Raw genomic sequence first — 15,967 nt, forward strand, 5'->3', positions numbered from 1 at the left:
TGCCTTTTGTGGGCTGCCAGGGACCTGAACTCTCCTTTTTCTGATCCGGCCTACCCTTCCCATTGGTTACAAAAGGATCGGCGTTGGTGGAAAAACCTAGACTCTGCTGGGAAACTTTTCTTTCCATCAGATGCTTTATCTAAAATAGTATCTAGTACTGACCCAAAGAGTCTGTCACCTTCACAGGGAATACTACACAGTTCGCTTTTATAAGTATTGTCCCCTGACCACGATCTCAACCAATTAGATCTTCTGGCGGAATTTGAAAGGGCCGCAGATCTGGCAGAGAGTTTCACTAAATCCACCTAAGCATCCGATAGAAAATTTGTAGCCTGTTTTAGAAATGCCAGGGAGGATAAAATATCCTCTCTGGGTGTTCCTGAAACTAAATGTTCTTCTTGTTGAGATAACCATAAGGAAAGGGTCCTGGCAGTGTAAGTGGCTGCAATGCTGGGTCTCAACATGGAAGTGCAGCTCTCCCAAGATCTTTTAGGAAGCATTTCACATTTTTTTATCCATAGAATCTCTCAAAAGACCTACGTCTTCAAAAGGTAAGGAGGACTTCTTAGAGATTCTAGCCATAGGGGCGTCAACCCAAGGAGTTTTATCCCAGTGGGCAGAATCGGATTCACTAAAGGGATATTCTCTTTTAAAAACCCTTGAGACTCCTTTTTTCTGGGTTTCTTCACTCATTCGCAATTCGTTTTTTTTATACTTTCATGAATGGGAAAAAACTGTTTTTTCCTATCACCAAGACCTCTAAACATTTGGTCTTGAATGGAATGGGTTTCTCTGGATTCTTCAATATTCATGGTAGCCCGGATAGTCTTAAGCAAAGATTCGGTTTGTTCCACAGAACACAAGGGTCTACCAGACTAGTCGTCTGAAGAAACAGATATGGATTTTGATCTGTATCAGACTCTAAGTGCAGTTCAAGATTTGATCTGAAGGTAGAGGGTTTTTGAGCGAAAACCGCCATTTTTGCTTCAATGGCGGAGCTCACTTCTCCTTGATAATAGACTTTAGGCTATCCACCAGAGACGGTGCTTCCTCAGACCTAATCTTTTCAGTACACTTCTGACAAAGTGGCTTTTTAACATGTCCAGCTAACTGCTCTTTGCAGATTGCAAATTTTTTCTTTAGTGAAGGTTCCCCACTTTTGCTGGCATCTCTGCCCTGCAAATATAACTTCCTCAGTAAGGGGCTAGATTTTTAAAGAAAACGAACCTCCACCATGAAAATAACTCCCTAGTGCTCAAGACCTGGAGTGGCGCATAAAAAACTTTTTTACCCAGGAGGAGGCTTACCGGGCTGAGGGCCTTCGGAGCATCCGATTACTTTTCTGCAGGAAGGGACACGGCTGCTTCCGTCCAGACACGAGCTCCGATGAGGAACTCCATTCCCCTCACTAACCTGTGCAATTCATAACATGAAATACTCCAATGCTCATATTAGGGGGGTTGCCTGTGTGAAAATGTGGCCATGTCCAGGTTCAACTCTGAACCTGAACAACCCCTTTAATTCACGAAATTAGAAGTACTGTTGTTAACAACTATGTCTAAATGAAGATATTGTTACAATACCTGCTCAGTTTCAACAAAGTTAGAAACGTGTCCATCATCATCCACTCCACGGATGTGGAACCTGGTTCCTGCTCGTACACAGCTGATGCGCGAGATAAGGCAAGCCTTTGCTTTCCGGTGTGAGGCATAGACAGTACGGATTTCTACTCCTCCACAGATGACCTTCAACAGCCAATCTGAGCAACTGACTTGATAGTGTTTCAAAGGAACGTGCAAAAGACGGTTCCTGTAAAAACAAGTTCATGGTCAAATAGAGAAGAAAAATAATGTTCCAGAAGACTTTATAGGGCAAAAAAAATACAAATGGTGCATCAATACGTACAGTGACCCTTTCATGTGATTTCTACTGCCCAATCTGAGAGTAAGATATAGTAGATAGAGAAGTTGAGCTCTATGATATATATAGTTTTATAGAATGTGGAGCAGAATTTCCAAGTAAAACCAGAGTAAGGGTCCAGTCACATGTCCGCATCCGTTCCGCAATATCGGGAACAGGTGCGGGCCCATCCATTCTCAATGGGGCAGAAATGGATGCAGAGAGCACACTATGTGCTCTCCGCATCTCCGGAGTGCAGCCCCGAACTTCCGGGGTGCGACTCCGCAAAAAAATAGAACATGTCCTATTCTTGTTCGCAATTGTGAACAAGAATAGGCAGTTCTATGGGGGGTGCTGGCCGGGTGTATTGCGTTTTTGCAATTTGCGGATGCGCAATACACTACGGATGTGTGAATGGACCCTTAATCCTAACCGGGCTTCCAGTGAGAGACTCTATTACTCTGCCCACACATAGTCATTGACAGCCATCACTGTATCGTGTGTACACAGAAGGTTGTCAACCCGGTGTGTGGGTGCTGTATTCAGGACTCTCACAGTCTCCTCTAGGAGTCCTGTCAGGATTTACTCAGATTTTTACTCCATATCAGATAATTATAAATATCATGGAGCACAGATTCGCTCTATCAAATTAGAAAAAGCAGCAGGAATTACCCAACTGGTTTTCTTCAAAATTTGTATAATGTTCACATTTGTTTTGCCGTTCATGTATTAGATATCTGGGGAAGGATTTATCAATCGTGTCTGACCTTGTTACCCAAAATAACTAATTAGAGCTCAGCTTTTTGTAAACTGCTTTGGAAAATGAAGGTTGAACTGTGATTGGCTGCTAGAGGAAGAAGGCCCCACTGTATGCTAGCCAGTTTAGAAAATGAGGCTCACATAGCTCAGACTCTTTAAAAGTATCATTATGGCTTCATATCCATACTGCTCAGACAATAGTGATTAGCTAAAACTTTTAAAAAGTCCTTTATTAATAGGTGTTTTCCTGGACTATGGTTCCTTTTTTTTTCTTCATGGTGCTGGCTTTTCACCAAATGCATATACCCACTCACATCTGGATGTATAGTACCTAAGCCCATCTGCCAGCAAAATCTTAGGGCTCCTATTCTGCATCCCTGCAGTTTCCACATATTAAACTGCAGGATCACATAATGAGACACCCAAACCAGCTCAGCCCTTGAAAATCAATCCACCCAACATCCACTCGGTCGGCCAATCAAACAATGTAATAAAATGATTTCATTTTCCCCATTAATTTTGCCCAGGGTGGCAGGGAACAGCATAAATAGAGGGATGGCATGCTACCAGAAGCAGTGGGAATCCAAAAGGTGGAAGTGACCAGATCGGTGAGACAAGAATCAGCAGTGGTTCAGAACGGAGGGTATATTAGCAATACTGTTTTTTCTGCAGGTCAAAGCCTTTTTAACTGTCCAAGAAAACGTCTTTAAATACTATGCAGTTTTTGTGCACTTTCTGTGCTCTCCCATAACTTTGACAGTCTAAAGGGCTGTTCATCCTATGTTTAACATACATGTTGGGGGAAAAAAGGATGCAAACGCGTAGCACACCATACATTTCCTCCCTGAAGAATCCAGAAAGAAATAAAATAAAAAGAAATTACACTACAAAACTCTATTGTGACAGATCCCCTGTATGGCATCCGTTGGAGGCATCAGTTTAACATAAAAGTCATGTATACATCAGATATGGGACACAGCCTACATAGCTTTTAGCCTGTTAGCACTGTCCTTTATCACAGGGCAACATCTGCTTATTCCTAAGTAAAATGCACCCTCTGGATGTCCTCTCCTTTCCTTCTACCAGCTATTGTTTTCCAGCAACTTCTGGGAGAGTCCACAAAATATTTAATAAGCAGATGCTGATATTTTTTTTTCTTTTTGCCATTTACTACTGGTTGGATATTTATCTCAAGCATCCTTCTAACACAAAAAGGATATATCAGTAATAATGTACACCACTACTTGATCCATATTTACATATCTAATAACAGAAACCCCATTTAGGTGTATAAAGCGGTGTAATATCTGAGGTCTTGATTTTCTTATTTGCTAAAGGAATACATTTCCTTTGAGCTGTCAGCGTCATGTCACTGCACAGCACAAGTGAAACCAAACAGAAAAAGGAGATCCGTGATTAGTCATTAATGAGTAACACCCTGATATCCTGTTACTTACTGTGCACCTATTCAGACAGGTTGCTGACTCTTTCCTTCCTAGGTTTCCTTTCATACTGATGCTTCAGCATTCAATATTTAATGCCACTTTCTTCTTACCCATTGTTTATTGAAAATAACTTTTTACAGTGTATTTACATTAGACAACAAAAATTATCCAGACAATGGTATACCATCTTATAGTGAGGGAGGGTAAAGGGGTATTAAATCATACCCCAAGGTATGGAAAGTGTGTGTGGGGGGGACAAAGGAAAAAAGGACAAACCTAATCTTTAATTTACAAGTAAGTAATGTAATGTAAGTAATGAGATTTGCCTGATCTGTAATTGCTTTCTGAAAGATCACAGAAAGAAAGGTAAAACCACCAGAGTACTCAAATAGAGTAAGCAAATATAATTATAGATTAGTCACACTGAAGTTGCTCCAAAGTCAAATATCCCAACTTTTACTGAACCTGTGAGTGTTGTTTAATGAAAGTGCTGACATAGATTCATAACAACAACAACCATCAGTGATACTGCTGATGATTTCAAGTTCAACCAAATTTGGCACAATAGTGCCTTTCCAATTTTTGGCAATATTTGGCAGTTTTAAAAAGGTATGAGCAATAATTGTTCAAGTGTTGGTGGAAAAGTTATCCAAATCCCATGAAATTCAAACTGATAAACAACATTCCAGGTATTGAAAAGAGGACTCAATCTAAAGGTCCCTTCACATGGGACGATACAGCAGGCGTTCCTTCCAGAAAATTGCCTGCTTGTCAGTGGAGGAGACCACTGTATTTACAGTCATCTTCTCCACAGTATGGGGAGCAGCGATCACTAATGCCATTGCTCTTAGTGACTCGTTGTTTGCTGGCAGCAGAGCGTGTTTACACAGTACAATTTGCAGCCAGCAAGCAACGATTTTTGTGCCCGCACGAATGATGTATTATCCGATGAACGAGCATTTCACTTGCTCATTGGGTAATCAGCAACACCTTTAAACTGCCAGCTAATCAACCAAGCCTTCCTATAAACGCTTGTTAGCAATTAACTGCCAGATTCTTGGCCTGTGTAAAGGGCCCTTAACATCTGGATTTATGACCCACTGCATGGATACACTGCTTCCCTCTCCCTATTAGACTAGAATAGACTAGAGGTGGCTATACACATTAGATTAAAGTCAGCCGGAATGGGCCGACTGTTTGAAAAACTAGCACAAATGAGCATTCGTGATCGCCGATGGTGGACCCTCCTCTGCTGAAAATGCGATCCGTCGTGCTGGAAATCTTCTGCCTTTCATCAGCCGAAACTGCATGTTAATGGCATGACTGACGGAATTCAGCCAATCACTTGTCATTGTGCTCAAGCTGACTCCCTGGTCCAGAAGTTTAGCTAGTCGGATCTTTCATACGAACGATCCCATGGACAACTGATTGGCCGCAATTTGGCAATCATTATCTCAAATTTATGGCCAGCTTAACTCCAGATCTCCTTAATTCCTAATTCTTAAAGGAGTTTTCTACTGATGTATAGATCATCAGTATGTGGTCGGTGGGGTCCGACACTCAGGACCCCCGCCAATCAGTTGTTTGAGAAGGCAGCGGCGCTCTTGTGAGCACTGCAGCCTTCTCTCAGCACACCAGGCATAGCACCGTACACACCACTGTATAGCGGCTGTGCTTGGTATCACAGCTCAGCCTCATGCAATTCACTGAAACAGTCATAGGTTTGTTTGTCTGTTGTGGAAAGAAAAGGAGGTGAAAAATATAATACTAAATGCAGTCTCTCTGTACATAACATCCATGAGTATAACAGACTTGAACATACTGTAAGTAATATACCTCTTTTTAGAGTTTATTAAAACATTTGCCCATTACTGACATGTCTGCATCACTATTTTACATTAACTGTTATTGTTTATGCACAGATTTTTTTCTGCAAAAACAATTACATAATCTGCTTTTGCATTTCTTTGGATGTGACAATGGCATATACAGGTCCTTCTCAAAAAATTAGCATATTGTGATAAAGTTCATTATTTTCTGTAATGTACTGATAAACATTAGACTTTCATATATTTTAGATTCATTACACACAACTGAAGTAGTTCAAGCCTTTTCTTGTTTTAATATTGATGATTTTGGCATACAGCTCATGAAAACCCAAAATTTCTATCTCAGAAAATTAGCATATCATGAAAAGGTTCTCTAAACGAGCTATTAACCTAATCATCTGAATCAACTAATTAACTCTAAACACCTGCAAAAGATTCCTGAGGCTTTTAAAAACTCCCAGCCTGGTTCATTACTCAAAACCAATCATGGGTAAGACTGCCGACCTGACTGCTGTCCAGAAGGCCATCATTGACACCCTCAAGCAAGAGGGTAAGACACAGAAAGAAATTTCTGAACGAATAGGCTGTTCCCAGAGTGCTGTATCAAGGCACCTCAGTGGGAAGTCTGTGGGAAGGAAAAAGTGTGGCAGAAAACGCTGCACAACGAGAAGAGGTGACCGGACCCTGAGGAAGATTGTGGAGAAGGACCGATTCCAGACCTTGGGGGACCTGCGGAATCAGTGGACTGAGTCTGGAGTAGAAACATCCAGAGCCACCGTGTACAGGCGTGTGCAGGAAATGGGCTACAGGTGCCGCATTCCCCAGGTCAAGCCACTTTTGAACCAGACACAGCGGCAGAAGCGCCTGACCTGGGCTACAGAGAAGCTTTTTTCGGATGAAAGCAAATTTTGCATGTCATTCGGAAATCAAGGTGCCAGAGTCTGAAGGAAGACTGTGGAGAGGGAAATGCCAAAATGCCTAAAGTCCAGTGTCAAATACCCACAGTCAGTGATGGTCTGGGGTGCCATGTCAGCTGCTGGTGTTGGTCCACTGTTTTATCAAGGGCAGGGTCAATGCAGCTAGCTATCAGGAGATTTTGGAGCACTTCATGCTTCCATCTGCTGAAAAGCTTTATGGAGATGAAGATTTCATTTTTCAGCACGACCTGCCACCTGCTCACAGTGCCAAAACCACTGGTAAATGGTTTACTGACCATGGTATTACTGTGCTCAATTGGCCTGCCAACTCTCCTGACCTGAACCCCATAGAGAATCTGTGGGATATTGGGAAGAGAAAGTTGAGAGACGCAAGACCCAACACTCTGGATGAGCTTAAGGCCGCTATCGAAGCATCCTGGGCCTCCATAACACCTCAGCAGTACCACAGGCTGATTGCCTCCATGCCACGCCGCATTGAAGCAGTCATTTCTGCAAAAGGATTCCCGACCAAGTATTGATTGCATAACTGAACTTAATTATTTGAAGGTTGACTTTTTTTGTATTAAAAACACTTTTCTTTTATTGGTCGGATGAAATATGCTAATTTTTGGAGATAGGAATTTTGGGTTTTCATGAGCTGTATGCCAAAATCATCAATATTAAAACAAGAAAAGGCTTGAACTACTTCAGTTGTGTGTAATGAATCTAAAATATATGAAAGTCTAATGTTTATCAGTACATTACAGAAAATAATGAACTTTATCACAATATGCTAATTTTTTGAGAAGGACCTGTAAATTGTATGTGTATGTGTAAGGGCCCTTTCACACTTGCGTTCTTTTCTTCCGGCATAGAGTTCCATCATCGGGGCTCTATGCCGGAAGAATCCTGATCAGGATTATCCCTATGCATTCTGAATGGAGAGAAATCCGTTCAGGATGCATCAGGATGCCTTCAGTTCCGGAACGGAACGTTTTTTGGCCGGAGAAAATACCGCAGCATGCTGCCCTTTTTGCTCCGGCCAAAAATACGGAACACTTGCCGCAAGGCCGGATCCGGAATTAATGCCCATTGAAAGGCATTAATCCGGATCCGGCCTTAAGCTAAACGTCGTTTCGGCGCATTGCTGGATCCGACGTTTAGCTTTTTCTGAATGGTTACCATGGCTGCAAGGACGCTAAAGTCCTGGCAGCCATGGTAAAGTGTAGTGGAGAGCGGGGGAGCAGCATACTTACCGTCCGTGCGGCTCCCCGGGCGCTCCAGAGTGACGTCAGGGCGCCCCACGCTCATGGATGACGTGATCGCATGGGGCGCTCTGACGTCATTCTGGAGCGCCCCGGGAGCCGCACGGACTGTAAGTATACTGCTCCCCCGCTCCCCACTACTACTATGGCAGCCAGGACTTTAATAGCGTCCTGGGTGCCATAGTAACACTGGACGCATTTTGAAGACGGATCCGTCTTCAAATGCTTTCAGTTCACTTGCGTTTTTCCGGATCCGGCGTGTAATTCCGGCAAATGGAGTACACGCCGGATCCGGACAACGCAAGTGTGAAAGAGCCCTTAGTTAGGTCAAATAGGGCAGGGACTGCTCTGAGAATATACAGTACTGAACAACATGGTGTGCTAGGTGAATAAGGCATAATAAATAACTACATTAATGACTATATAATTTCCAATGCAGTGGACTGAATAGGACAGCATATCGTGAGTGCACAATTATACTAACCAGAAGAACCAGTTTTCAGGTTCATAACCTCTTTTGTCAGCTTGAATTTGGGCTCGAATGGTGAGGTCAAAATGTGATCCTGCATTTGGCCAAGAGAAATAAAACATCCCTGAATTCAGTATCTTCCTGAGAGCTGTGACCCGTTCCTCCTCTCTGGTTTCCTCTTGTAGTGGACAGATTTCACTGGATGTGATTTTGTAAACCTCAGCATCTAAAATTCTTCCAACGGAGGTGCAGCCGCTTACCAAGACAAGAAAGTGCAACCGAGAATTCCCTGCAAGAAACAAGAAAAATGAAAGAGGAACTGAAAAAAGTGAATGAAAAAGGGAATATCACAAGAGATTCATAGTTAGTAACTTACATAACTATCAGGGTTCCTGCTGTTAGCGGACTTACATCTGGTGGCCTTAGAGGCAGAGCTTGTCAAGAGCTCATTTACATCCCTTTATTCCCCGAATTTCAAAGGAACATGTATGGCCTATAAGTCTCCTGTCTCCCCAAGTAGTGTATGCTAACATTTCATTCTGTTAGCCTTACCCATAATATGACCAGACCTTATACAGCCCATTCGTACGGCAAATTTGGTAAGAAAAATTTCAGGATTTGCATGGTTATAGAACCTAGGTTCCAATTTGATAAACCAGGACCTATAATGTTTATAGGTAAAGCTCACAATATCTTCATACCGAAGAAAGAACTACCTGCACAGTATTATCATGGGAAAGGCACTCATTTTTTGTCTACATTGTTACATTGCAGACTCTGCTGTATTGCACTCTGACAATATACAGGTTCTTTTCAAAAAATTAGCATATTGTGATAAAGTTCATTATTTTCTGTAATGTACTGATAAACATTAGACTTTCATATATTTTAGATTTACATAAATGAGAAATAAGAAGAAAGAAATCAGACCCCCGAGCTCCATCAGCCTCAGATCAGACCCCCGAGCTCCATCAGCCTCAGATCAGACCCCCGAGCTCCATCAGCCTCCCTGGTCCTCTTTCGACCCACACTGCAATGTGACCTGAAGTCGCACAGTGTCAGGTCATCGTGCGCACCTACATGCACTACATCCTGATGCTGTACGCTGTCAAGACACAGTGCAGAGTTAGGCCCGGAAGAGAACCAGGGAGGGCGAGTACAGCCACACAGCGCTTCCCTCACCGCTCCCTGCACCTCCCGCAGGCTGATGATTTCTTCCAGAACTTTTAGAGCAGGGATGGCCAACCAGCGGCTTTCCAGCTGTTGCAAAACTACAACTCCGACCATGTCTAGACTGCCTACAGCTATCATACTACAGCAGGGCATGGTGGGAATTGTGGTTTTACATCAGCTGGAGAGCCGCAGGTTGGCCATCTCTGTATTAGAATAAAAAAAGTGCGTGTTATAGTCCACAAAATACAGTAGTTCATTTGACCGACAGTATGGCCAGCCTAAACCCAGCCATTTACTTATATGTTAAGCTACTTCCAGAGGTTACTAAGGTTCTTTTTTGTACATTCATTTCCCCTGCACAAACAGTTTCAGATAAAAAAAAAATAAACCTGAAAAACCTGTTTATCACAGCAAGTTAAAAAAAAAAAAAGTAAAAAAAAGTTTACTAAAAAGAAACACCTTCTGCTGGAAAATAGATTAGTACAATGATCTAATAAGTGACAGCACACTGAGCTACATCTCACTCCCGATGTAATAAATGGACTTGTTGTTAGGAGATGCGGCTCAATGTGACATTCATTTACAGACAAGGTATTATAGATAGCAGCCAACTATACAAATGGGTCATACTGCAGTATCAGGTACAGCAACCTGTATGGGCAAGCAACATGCCTGTGTAAGCAATAAAGGCAATGTGGCTGTTGCAGAACTCATGTACGGCTTAACAGGAAAGAGTGAGTAGTTGAAAATACTTTGGCATTACCAAATTCATATTAAGAACGTGTACAAGTCAATGCATAAGGCAGAGTTCACACTTCAGTTATTTCCATAAGTTAGTGAGCCAAAACCAGGTGCGGGTCAAAAGCACAGAACAGGAGCAGACCTTTCTATTATACGTCATCTCTGTGGAGGCTTCACTATCACTGATGGAACTAACTGACCAAATAATTGAAGTGTGAACTTAGCCTAAAATACTTGTATGGTTTAATAAACCGCTCCACTGGTCAAATACACTGTAAGAAGCTTTGGCTCTGCTCATAACTAAATATGTGAATACTGATTACTGAAGATCTCTAACCAGAAAATGCTTAATGAGGGAAGCATATTGTAACCACAAGAGATAGTTCTGCTTACCACATGCTAACATAGGAAGTAGTTTTGACATACAGCATGAATTGCAGGCTTCATAAGACGACTTACTAAAAAGGACACTTCCATGCATATATAAAATAATATTAGCCTAGAGATTGGACCCTTTTAAAATGTAGCTTTTATTAGTTCAATTTAAAAAGCAAAAAGTATCACCCTATGATAACTGGGTGACCGAAAAATATATTTCAGGACAGGATATCGCCCAGCTACCACCGTGAATTGGTGCAAATAATAAATAAGATGTAAGTGGTGCAAATTCCAAGGGCACTTATGACATTTATGAGAGGTGTGGGATATGGGGAAAAGGTTAGGGCACTTATTATGGGTGCTGGGGATGGTTCTCTCCCTGTACCCGCCGTAGGTTAACCCTTTGCCCAGGGATGATCCCTGATGGTGGGATCACCCTGTCCCCGTACCTACCCTGTCTGGCCCTGTACCTTGGGAATTTAACACATATACTGATGTTGATTTTAACCCCGACGCGTTTCCCCACTAGGGTTCATCAGGGGGTCGGTTAAAGGATGATAATGGTTATGAATAACATCATGGATCAAAACAGGATAAATAGATAGATAAAAAGTGTAAATACTATGTCCTGGATGATACCGTGAGGCAGGCCATACTTGGGGCAGGATAACTCACACAGACTCTCTTATCGATGAAGAGGGATGTCACCTGAAAATAAATAAATAAAACGTTGATTTACTTACTGGATCGCCCATCTCTTGGCGTCCCACAGGTGAAGCAACTTACTGGTGATATGCCCCAATTGTGTCCGGACTGCCACCTGCCGTGTTTGGTAAGGCAGTGGGGCTTCCCTGTCCTGCCTTGATTTAAATGAGCGCACGAGCGTGCGTTTACACCTCCGGGAGCTGAATATCTGGTGGGTGGAGCGCACGCCGTCCGCAACTTCCGGTGTCCTGGAACGCAAGCATCGCTTCCGGTTTGCTCGACGTCACTTCCGGTTTAGCGATGCTGCGGCATTCCAGCTTCTCCCCGGGTAGTTACGGTGTAGGGGAAGTGCATAGAGGTATTGCACCAATTGCCCCCTGAAGTTAACTTTAAGGCGCTAGTCAGCACAGGGAAGAAGAAAAGGGGGGGGGGGTTATTAGTCTCTTATTAGTCTCATTAGTCAGCCATATCATCTAATAGGCTAAATAGTGCAATCCGAATGGCATAATAAAATTGCTGTTGATATATGCCATATTTGGAATTGCCTAATGGTTTATGTACTTACTCCCCCAGAACACCCAGATTTAAATCATGCCCCAAAACTTTTTCAAAAATAATAATGAAACAGGACATGATTTATTCGCAGTTGTAGCTCTTCTGATCAGGAGATGCACGGTTAATTAATTATAGTCATCACCTAATGAGAACATTAGAATTTATTAGATATAATTAAATATTGAAACTCGGGTTAAGCATAATCTAACTAAAACCCTTTTTGATACAGTTTTGCGAATACTTTGTGTACTCATGAACAGTTAGGACTGTATTTAGTTACTCAAGGAATGTAGAGGGAAGCGTGGAGATCAGAGATTCCAGGACAAAAATACCTCCCACTTTAGTATCCGTATTCCATTACTAGGGGGCATGATTATTTTACAGAATACCACTATAGATGGGATGAGTGGTTGAACAGTACCTACTATTGCTCTCAGTCTTGAGGGCTGTTTCTGCATTGTTTTGATGTGTTATTTGTCTTTATATTATTGTTAGACTTTTCTATGTTACTATTCAACTCACTTATCATTTTTGTTCACTTCGGTGATATAAGTTTATTATGCGACTGTAATCAAGTCTGAACTCCTATATTTGATATTTTCTCTGTATCATGGAAAAGTATTTTTTGTTTTATTTGTTTTAAAAAACTTTAATAAAAAGAATTTTACAAGAAAACAGGTAAATGTCATAAGTGCCCTTGGAATTTGCACCACTTACATCTTATTTATTATTTGCACCAATTGGTAGCTGGGCGATATCCTGTCCTGATATATATGTTTTTCGGTCACCCAGTTATAATAGGGTGATACTTTTTGCTTTTTTAATTGAACTAATAAAAGCAACATTTTAAAAGGGTCCAATCTCTAGGCTAATATTCACTTTCACGGACGCATATATAAAACTAAACCTTTGACGTCCCATCAGTCTTTATTTTAAGGCCCCTTTTACACGGGCGAGAATTCCGCGCGGGTGCAACGCGTGAGGTGAACGCATTGCACCCGCACTGAATGCGGACCCATTCACTTCATGTCACGAGGGTGTCAAGAGCCACGCCTGACTCCGTTATACCCGGGGTCAGGAAGTCGCAGCGGGTTGCTGCACGCTCTATGTCTAAAGACAGTGCTGTTTCTTAATGGTAGCTTTCTGGGTTTGCCTTGCAATCCTTTTTGGCTCACTCAGGGATCCGTAGCTCCTTCTCCTCAGCTGTTTCTTGTCCAGCACTCCCAACCTCCTTATATTCCCATCTCCCACTTCTCTGGTTGCCAGATATAGAGCTTCCTGCCTGGACTTCTATACTGACCCACTGGAGCTGTGTACCTGTGTTCCCTGGTTGTTGTTCCAGAGCGTTACCCTCCGGATCCCTGTTGGGCTTTTGTTGTCTGCTGTTGTCGCCCACCTGGGATTATATGTTTGTCTGTATTGTCTGTCCTCTCCTTGGTGTTTTCCTCTTAGTGTCAGTGGTGCGGACTAGTGATCCCACCGCCCCGTTCACTACATAGGGCTCATCTTAGGGAAAGCCAGGGTTTAGGCAGGTGATCGGCGTACGGGTGAGGAACCCGTCTAGGGACGTCAGGGCAGTCAGGTGCCAGCCGCAAGGTGAGTCAGGGGTCCCCATCTTTCCCTCTCCCTTGGACAGGGCCTTCTCATTTCCTTCCCTTTGCGTGACGCCGGTCATTACATTATATCTGGCCCTTATTTTGTGTAGGTAAAAAAAAAAATACAATTTTTTCTTTCTACCTACTTAGAATCCAGTATGGATCCAATTGCTGCTTTGTCAAAGCAACTTCAAGGCCTGTCTTTGGAGGTGGCAGGATTGAAGGCGTCGGTCCTCCAGCAACAGCAGCAATTGCAACTGACCGCAAGCCCAGCGGTTGCTACAGGTAACCAGGTTGTTGCGGAACCCAAGGTTGCTCTTCCTGACAGATTTTCTGGGGGAAGGGACAAATTTGTGACATTCCGTGAGGCCTGTAAATTATATTTTAAGCTGCGCCCTTACTCCTCTGGTAATGAAGAACAGCGGGTGGGGGTTGTTATTTCCCTGCTTCAGGGGGACCCGCAATCCTGGGCGTTCTCTTTACCCACTGATTCCCAGGCTCTCCGGTCAGTGGATGAATTTTTTGGGGCCTTGGGTCTCATATATGATGACCCTGACCGAATCGCACTGGCTGAATCAAAGTTACGGAGACTCCTACAGGGAGAGCAGCCAGTAGGGGAGTATTGCTCAGAGTTCCGTAGGTGGGCTACGGATACCCAGTGGAACGACCCGGCTCTCAGGAGTCAGTTCTGCTCTGGGTTATCCGAAAGGATTAAAGGGGTTATCCGAGTTATTTTTTTGTTCTTTCTATGTTCCTAACTGGGCAAATGTAACAGCTTTCCAATTCACTCACTTTATCTCCAGTGGCTGGTTTCTCAGATTTCACTGAGGGTCACATGACCTGTGATGTCAGCTTCTCTCCCTGCTTTGATAAAGGTCGTTTACAAGCCTGTAAACAAAATGTCACTGTGCTGGCCACGCCCCCTTCACTCTGCTCTCTGCTAGGATTCTTAACCCCTTCAGCTGCACAGACTCAGGGCTGAAGTGTTTACTGTGTAGCTGCAGGCATTGAGGAGACAAATGCTGGGCACAGGAGCTGACAGAGAAGTTCTGCAAAGCATTACAGGTAGGGGGAAGATCCTGTGTGTATTAGCAGTGTCATTATATAAGTGGAACTTGTAGTTCTACACTTACAAGTTGCTGTTTTCTCCCAGCACTCAGGGCAGCTCTTGTATCCACTCCCTTAGCAGTGTCATTATACAGCTGGGACTTGTAGTCCTACACATACAACATGCTGCAGAGTCTCCCAGCAGGCAGACATGTCACTCAGGGCAGCTCTTGTATTCACTCCCTTAGCAGTGCAGGGGGAGGGGCAGAGATTGTTTTTATTGCATGTAAACAAAGGGCCAGAAAAGAACCAGGGAAATGAGGAAATATATATATATATATATATATATATATATTTTGCATAAAACTTGCTTAGCTCAGTTATATATCAGATATTCAGTGCTATATAAAAAAAAATTCATAACTCGGATAACCCCTTTAAGGATGCGCTTGCGCTGTATGAGACCCCCTTTTCCCTTGATGCGGTTATGTCCCTTTCTAATCAGGATAGATAGACGTCTTAGGGACAGATTGAAAAATCCGGAGCAACTGGTAACCCCCCCCAAGCAGCAGTTAGTCTGTACGGACTTAGACGAGCCTATGCAGCTAGGAGGAACTACTCGTCAGGTCCGTCCCCCTGAGGCTCGCCATAGGCGTGGGGTTTGTTTTTTCTGTGGGGAGAGGGGTCATTTTATTAATGTCTGTCCTTCCTTTCTCAAAAACAAAAGACCGTCGGAAAACTACTAACCCCAGGCTGTGTGGAGGATGTCAGCCGGGGGGTATAGGTTTCCTCCATACGAACATCTCAATTTGTGTTGCCAGCGGTTGTTGTTTTTGGTGTTAAAACGGAGACTTTCTTTTTTTCTAGACAGTGGAGCAGGAGTAAATTTGATAGATGCCCATTTTGCCTACACTATGGGTTTGTCTCTCTGTACGCTACAGAGACCTATTCCCATATTCGCTATTGATTCTGCTCCTCTGTCTCAGAGAAACCTCACTCACATTGTCGATAACTTACACCTTCGGGTAGGGGACTACCATAACGAGTGTCTTTCATGTTATGTTCTGGAGGGGCTTCCCACTCCTGTGGTGTTGGGTCTTCCCTGGTTGGTAGCGCACAATCCAGTGGTGGATTGGCAGGCCAGGGAGATATTGGAGTGGAGTGAGCATTGCAGAGAAAATTGCTTAAAT

At 43.1% G+C, this 15,967-nt stretch overlaps 1 protein-coding gene across 2 annotated transcripts in view; it reads right to left on the reverse strand.

Moving 5' to 3' along the window:
• SYNJ2 (synaptojanin 2) overlaps positions 1–15,967 on the reverse strand; it is a 287,057-nt gene that overhangs the window by 206,182 nt on the left and 64,908 nt on the right. For both annotated transcript variants that reach the window (XM_040429362.1, XM_040429360.1), the window contains exons 3-4: positions 8,599–8,872; positions 1,584–1,809 (exon numbers count right to left, since the gene is read on the reverse strand). In XM_040429362.1, the coding sequence (XP_040285296.1) occupies positions 1,584–1,809; positions 8,599–8,872 (500 nt within the window). The remainder of the gene's footprint in view (positions 1–1,583; positions 1,810–8,598; positions 8,873–15,967) is intronic.

This window comes from Bufo bufo, chromosome 4, assembly GCF_905171765.1.
Source record: "Bufo bufo chromosome 4, aBufBuf1.1, whole genome shotgun sequence".
NCBI classification, from domain to species: domain Eukaryota; kingdom Metazoa; phylum Chordata; class Amphibia; order Anura; family Bufonidae; genus Bufo; species Bufo bufo.